This window comes from Lepeophtheirus salmonis, chromosome 7 (genome assembly GCF_016086655.4).
Source record: "Lepeophtheirus salmonis chromosome 7, UVic_Lsal_1.4, whole genome shotgun sequence".
Classification (NCBI taxonomy): Eukaryota; Metazoa; Arthropoda; class Copepoda; order Siphonostomatoida; family Caligidae; genus Lepeophtheirus; species Lepeophtheirus salmonis.
In genome coordinates, this window is record NC_052137.2 from 37,678,326 (window position 1) to 37,686,472 (window position 8,147).

Here is an 8,147-nt window from a genome sequence, read left to right on the forward strand (position 1 = left end):
GGGCTCAGGGAACATCTAAGTATAAATGAATAACTAGTACGTCTTCTCATGTAAGACGAAAAGTAACAATAAGGGTTTGCTGTGGAGTTATAATTGGAAGCCCTTGTTGGAGTAAGAGTTGAGTTGATGATCTGCATTCTAGTCATTCCCGCCTATTTGTCCTTGCTATATAAGGAGTGGGATATGTATTTACTTTCTTGCATTCAAAGCTACTTGCAGCTGATATAATAAAATATCCTAACAGCTCAGCTGCTCTCCTCCAAAACATTCAACAAATTGTCAGAATTACTACATTCATTTTCATTTTTTATATTTTTACATACCGGCAGGACATATTTTATGCAACTCTGATTTGAACTAATATTACCTCAGTGCCTTTCTTTTTAATTGCAAATTTCTTCGTATGTGTAAATTAAACCAATTTCGTAATTGGGGTGGGTGGGTTAAAATAATAATAATAATCTTCATTGAGAATGTGAATTAAAAAAATTAGAGATGATAAATATATGACCTAAATATAAACTCATAAATCATACAAGAATCATATTAATCATACTCAGTGTATAAATGATGAAAGATTGCATTGTATTCTTTATTTTTAATGGATTATAACATGCCAAAATAAAAGGAAGCGGAGGATGATATTAGCAAATTTATTCTATATACTATTGTAAATTGTAAAAAAAAAATATATATTGTTCGAAATAGTTTATGGGTTTGTTACTATTAAAGAGAAACATTTATTTTTATAGATGTAATATTTTTCTACCTGCCAATATCAGAATCCTCTTATTTTAAAAGAAAGCAATAAATCCAAAAATAACTTTTAAAAATCAAATTAAAAAAACAACTTTTGGAGACATTTAAATATCTATTGCTATTTTGAGAAAGGACAAATCTACTCTAAGGTCATACCTTGATGAAAAAATATTTTTAAAACGCAATACAAATTCAATATCAGGAAGTAAATATTTGGTATTACTTTGTGCAAATATTGGCGAAAAATATCACCTTTAAATCTATTTTTAAACAAGACTCTGTTCATGGTAAAATGGCACAGACTTTCTGGACCATAACCTTCTGGCCTTTCACTACTGTCATTGTACCTCCTATAGGATATAATTTCAATTCAGAGCCATATTTGGAAATGAAATAACTATATAGATGAAAATAAATTGTTATGTTTCATATTCAATGTATTTGAATAATATTTATTACAGATTAAGTCGTCAAATTAACAAATTTAAATTCAATTTTTAAGCAGTTCCTGCCTCTAAAATAATCATTATGTCTTAGAATTTGTCAAATAATTGACTTAATTTTGAAACATTTTGAAACAATCTTATATTACAAATTCCATTAGAAAACTAAAAATTAAACTGAAAAAATATGTCAAGATCAATCTTTTTTTTAAACAAATCTTCTTGAGTTTAGCTATTGTATTATACAATTTAAAAAAGCATGCAAAAATATTATTTTCAAATAAGATTATTCATTTTTGTATAATTAGACCCATTCTATAACATCTGTATTCCAGATAACTTAATAAATATTTTACCTTTCGAATGCTGAAATGTTTTTATCAATTGTTTTGAACCTTTCATTTTAACATATGGTTTTGAGTTATGTCAATTCAAAATATAGCTCGGAATCGGATTTATACAATAAAAACGTGATTTAAAAAAGAAGTTTAGAACGCCTTTTGCAAACGTAAATTTTTAAGATCATTTTCCTATTTTTTGGCTTAAATAGCAAAAATTAATGTGGATGTTCCAAGACCTAAATTTAGTTGCATAGGGTTATTTCTACTATTTCTTATGATTTGAGAATAGCATTTAAATTGGTTAAGGTAAATATTGAAAAAAAAAAAACAATTTTGATGTGGGCTTTTTGAAGCTAAATGATTTTAAGATCCAAGGCACTTATATCTATGCTGCGGGAGTTATACAATTAATTTGATTGTTGCAATTAGCTTCAAGATTAACAATTATAAGTTATTTTTGTCAAAGAGTATTTCAATAAATTTAAATAGTTTCATAAATAAGACAAATGTCCTAGAAGGTAAAATGTAGGGAGGGGATGTCCCAGAATCATCATGCTTGTACAGTGTACATTTTAAAAACATTGCAAATATCCGTTAATTTGCTATTTTTAAAAGTTTCCAATACACATTTAAATAAAATAAAAGTTTTCATTAGTAGATATAGTCAACAAAGCATGAAATTTCTTCATGAAATAGGATATTTGTGCCCTGTCAATAAAAAACAAGCTAGAATGATTTTCTAAAAATTAAATAAGGATACTATTTGTATTATTTGTTGAATTATCGTCAATTTATATCTTCAATTTATTCTTAGAACCATTTTGGTTTCCCACAAATTGTATTTAAAGTAGACAAAAATTTACTTTTACAATAAATGAAAGATAAATTAATATTTTTTTATATTAAAGGCAATAAAGAGGCCAATATAAGTATCACAAATCAAATATAGGTAATAAACTATACCTAAAATTCTTGGTAATATTAACTCATCCCACAAATTTGAATAAGAAGCGTATTATTGACTTAAATATCTCTATGAAATATTGGGCTGCAAGTATATTTGAAGTAAAAAAAGATTAGGATTTTCTCCATTTCTTGATTCTTGTTGAAGATTGTTTTTATGTTGATTTTATATTTTTGTCTCATATTAGAGAGCAAAAAAAAAAAAAAAAAGACTTAAAGAAAATATGAACATACAAACGTGGATATTTTAAATTTTTAACTCCAATAATTATTTTTAGTATGAAAGGAAAAAAAAACTTTTCTAAATACAAAATGCTTTGTATAAATGTAGATATTTTAAAATTGAAGTACTCTTTCAATTTATTGTAATTCAATTTAAGACTTTGTTTGTTTTAGAACTCCATTCTTTCTCTCCTTCAAACGTAATCAGTGTTGTTGAATATGTCAGATTGATTTCTTCATCATGAAATATATTTATGACTGTTATATATATCCATTTAATTTTGTATTTGCTCATGTTAACGGTGTAACTGTTATAACTCTACAGTATGTTTGTTTTAACTGTGCGATAACATTACTCCCTTTAAGTGAAGTCGTCCTTTCCCCTTGGGACAGAGAAATATCCCCCCCAAAAAAAAAAATTTACACCCCATCCCCCCCCAACCCTGCCCATGTTTAAAGGTCGTGGATGGTCTTATACTCCTCATTTTGCTTTCTCCAAACACAGCAAGTTGAGTTGATACCAAAGGGCTCGATTTTCTTCCCAGCCTCCTCTGAATCATTCAGGCTATCATTGGCAAATTTTAGACGTGTCTGCATATAGGTATTTATAACTTAAATGCGAGGTGGTTTTATGGGTTTTTTTAATATTCTGTCTAACACTGTATCAATAAATCCACCATTTATATTATAAACTCTTCTTTTCTCTATCAACGGGCAAACTGCATCAACTTTATATCTTTTATTTATGTATATTAAAAAATATAGACAGGGTGTGCAATCTATTTATGCCATGAAAAAGATTTTTCCCAAACGTAATTTTCTCTCCAACAAGGTATCATTTTAAAAATATTTAAACCAAATTCTGAAAAGTTGATAGATTCTGATTTATTTTATTAAACAAAATCACACACAGCATCTATACGAGGCCAAAAGCACGCGTAGGCCTTCGTCACTTGGTCTTAGCAAATCCTTGAATTCTTTCTTGATCCGACTCATATGTTCGTCTTTTGTGTTGCTGGGGGTTCGATTTGTTTGTCATTCGATTGTGCCTTACAGACGAAAAAAGAAACGGATTCAGATCCGATGAGTTTGGAGCCGAAAAGTCCTGTGAAATGAAGTCATCGAAATTGTCTTGGTGGGATTTGAGAATTTTTTTTCTAGGTGTTGCTGGGAAACCCATGTTCAAAGCCCTCAAATCCCCTCCGAACAATCCAAACAAACATCTCAATGAGTTCCAGATTTGAAGAATTGTTATATTGTTATATTTTTCAAACATTTGGGACAATAAATTTGTCAATTGATTTCATTTTTTTCCAACTGGTACAAGTTTAAGTAAGTATCCCACAAAAAAAAAAAGATTAGCTGTTTGTGCTTACATTTGCTCAAAAGAGCTCAACAAAGCGGCGGCATATATAGCTTGCACACCTCGTATATAAACTCCTTTTTATAATTATGATATGTTAGACACCATGGATCAACGTTTTACAATATGCTATGGTTTCTCCCGCAGAATCCGTTTTGACCAGATTTATTGTGATTTAACATATACGACAAAAACCTGCATTACATTATTTCATGATATAAGTTTCGTTTAACTACTTATCATAATTATAGATTTTTATAGACATAATTATAGACAAACCATTACATGTAAAAATGTATTTTATATATACTAAAAATCTAATCTTTTTTCTTTTTTTGAAGTGAGATATTGATTACATCTTATTTTGATATTTTTTTTTTTAATTCAAAGGATATTATGCCCAAGATATTTCAGGTTAAATAATATGTTCAAGGTCAACCATATTTTTTATTTTATTTTTTTGATAGCATAATTACAAAAGTTGTATAAAAAACTTCATTACATAACTCCATATCTATCAACTGATGTATTATATGCATTCATCAGAGCAGGTGTTCACAAACTATAATCCAAAATTCAAGTCTTTGCGACGATTTTTGATCAATTTCATGATAAATTGATTCAAATTTACCAATTTGAAATTTCATTTGTGAGTTTCCCAATAATAGATTATTTGGTAAACCAAGTTTTATTAAAATTGGATGAATCTATATAAAAAAAAGTCTAAGCTATCCATGTATGCATATAAATGCATCACAAAAATGCACGTTTCATACTTGGAACAAAACTAAAAATCAACCCAAAGAACCTAAAAATTTTATATGAGTCAGTAAATGATGTATAAACTGTTTTTTATCGACACAAATATCTGAATTGTAAAAAGATTTTTTTTTGTTGCAGATCGGATCAGGTTACATTATTAAAAAAAAACAAAAAAAAACACTATCAGTGAAAATAATATTATATAGAAAATGATAATTGAAAATACGAGTATATTATTAAGACTAGCTTTAAATTCATTTTTTCTCCTTAAAATATAAAAAAAAAAATACTTAAATTTCACTGTATTTATTAGTTACGAACGGTATTCCACAATTTAAAAAAATATTTCCTGGACTCCTGCTCAAACATAATTTACCAGAAAAGGAGAAACTCAGTAATTATAGAGGGATAAGGTAACACATTTGCATAAATCGCTCAACTCAATTAAATCTAACTTTTTGCAATTCAAATTAACATCAATGAATTAGTAAAAACATGTAAAAATACAGTATAACAGTATAGTTTAGAGAATAGAAAACTAATTAAACTTTTTCTCTTATTTTTTTAGCTCGTCTTCAAATAATCACCGAAGACTGAGTAGTTATCGCCTAGAATCTGGTGGAATGCCTCCAGAACGATCTGATCGAATCATCCGGCCATCTCTAACCGGTCCATCACAAGTGAATTATGTTAACTCACCTGTAGCTCTGAATAAAGATGAATTCCTACCCATAGTTGAGCCCAATGCAAAGGATGTATAAGAACTCATTTCAATCAAAGATAAACTTACTTACTCCACGAAGAAAAATAATAATTGATCGTTATTATTGATTGTTTCATATAGATTTTAAATAGTGGTTTAGTTACGTAATAAAATATCATACAAAATATAAATAAAAGAAATGTTGTTTTAGTTACAGGTATGGTTACCAACTACTTATAAACAGAAGAAAAAATGAGCATGTTTTTGTTTTATTTATTATTAACCAACCATTCTTTGATGTAACTCTATACTTTACTTTAGTAGAAACAAAAATAAGTAATTCAATAATTAATTTATTCATGCAGAAAAACGAGGCTGTTTTTTCCACTTGTGCAAACCCTTTATTGCTTATTCTATTCTCTACAATTTATTTAAAACATTTATTATTATATTCGTAATTTACTTTGAAAAGACTTCAAAAATATGAATTTCTTCTTTAACAAATATGTGGGTTTTACACCAAACAACTATATCAAAGAATTAGAATTGGTTAAATTGAGTAAAAAGGATTTGACGCAGAAGAAAATGAAGCATATAAGTATATATTTAACTGAATACATATTTACATGTATATAATAGGGAATTTAAAACTATTTTCGGTGATTTGTATGAGAATGACATCCATAAAAATGGTTTTACCAGACACATGATTGAATATAATATTTGCACCGGCATTAAGGGATATTACTATGCTGACCATAGAGTTGAATAGATAAAAAATTACAGTCCATTCAAATTTCTTTTTGAAAGAATATTGGAATGACATTTTTGGGGATAAAATGGCTTTTCTTTGATATATACAAAGTTTTTCTGCTTTCTGTATTATTAAAAAAATACTATTGGAAATTTTTAGAATTCTTTTACGATTTAAAGTATGTAGAAATGACGCTTTTTGGGTCAAAATTGGTTATTTCAGACACTCTTCGCCATTTGCAATTATAGATTAAACATTTGTTAAAAGAAAACAACTAAGAAGCACTTTTGTATTCAAAAATTTAAAGTGTCCTACATGGATTCAACCAAAACAGTACCACTATTTCATTGGTGAAAGTAAAAAAATAATCCTGTTAATTTGGGGAAAATGTTTAAGGATGGAAAACAACTTTTAAACTATCATTATAAGCGTTTATTTCAAGCAGACACTTTGAATGTTTTCCAAACTGTGACTATACAAATGTCAGATTTAAAATCAATTATTCGAATTCAGGGTCAATATTATTTTGTGGTACACATTTTTGTTTTTTAAAGAGTAAATTTTAAGCATGAGTTTTGTAAGAAAATATATTTGACAAAATCATCTGAAAATAGTGCTCGTCTCAAATTTTATTCAATATATGAGCCCTCACCTCTAATATTTATCTAAATATGAGGATTAAATCCCTTGCAAGCCTTGACTATAAAGTCATACTCGAGGTTGGGCCACTCCTTCTTGATGGAGGCCTCTAGGGACGGGAAACTCCTGTGAGGAGTAGGACTTACACTCTCCCCCAGACGTGCATAGATAGTTCAAGGTGCTTGCGTCTAGAGAGGAGAACAGCTACATGTTGAGGTCCCAAAATTCTGAAAATTTTATTAAAATTTTAATGAAGTGTACCACTAGATAGGGTCAATTCTGTATGTTCACAAGGTAACACAAAAAAATTCTTAATCCATAGTTCTTAATGGATGAAAAAGATTTCATTCTTTCCGGAAATGTTCAAAATTTTAATGAACCTAATAGTGAAATGTTAATTTATTACTTTTAAATATGTATACATATATTAAAATATAGCTTTAAAAATGTATGAAAAAAGGTAAAGAAGGATATAAATAAAATACTTAGTTATTAAAAAAAAATAACTCATTTCCAATTGAATGAATATGTAAATTATGAAATGGTTGAAGAAAAAAACTGACTCACAAAAACATATTTCAAACTTTAAATGACAGAATCTTTATATTTAAACACACAAAAAGTAGAATATCATTATTTGTTCATTTCTGTGACTTTCTTCAAATCTTACAGAAAGCTTTCGGCCTTAAATGACAGAGAGGAACACTCATTTTGAACAAATAAATTCAATCCAAAAAAGAAAAGTTATTTTTGAGTGAAGAATTCAAAACTGATATCAATTTTTATTTCAGTTATTTGAATTCTGAAATATCTGGGATTATAGTAGTTCAGAGCCATTTTGTACCCTTAAAACAATCTCCAAATTAAAAGTAGGAATAATAAAACTTATTTAAAAGTTATTTTATTCATCTTAACTCGATATATCTCCATTTTTAGGCTGAAAAAGGATAAAAAACGACACGCTTATTTAGAACCTTATAATTTATTCATAATACATAGTGGTGAGAAATCCTTGGATATGCAGATTTTTAAATAAATATTTTTTTAGATAAAATATGTAATATATTTCTATAATATAAGCTATGATATTTCTTACCACCATGAATGATGAATAAGTTATAAAGTTTTAAAGAAAAGTGTCGTTTTTCATCATTTTTAGCCTAAAAATGGAAATATATTGAGTTCAAAACGAGATACA

General features: G+C 27.8%; 1 protein-coding gene across 1 annotated transcript in view; it reads left to right on the forward strand.

The window, feature by feature from the left end:
• Positions 1-7,408, forward strand: part of LOC121122162 (uncharacterized) — a 98,919-nt gene extending 91,511 nt beyond the window's left edge. The window contains exon 4 of the mRNA XM_040717171.2: positions 5,422-7,408. Within this exon, the coding sequence (XP_040573105.1) occupies positions 5,422-5,614 (193 nt within the window). The 3' untranslated portion in view covers positions 5,615-7,408. The remainder of the gene's footprint in view (positions 1-5,421) is intronic.
• The last annotated feature ends 739 nt before the right edge of the window (positions 7,409-8,147 follow it).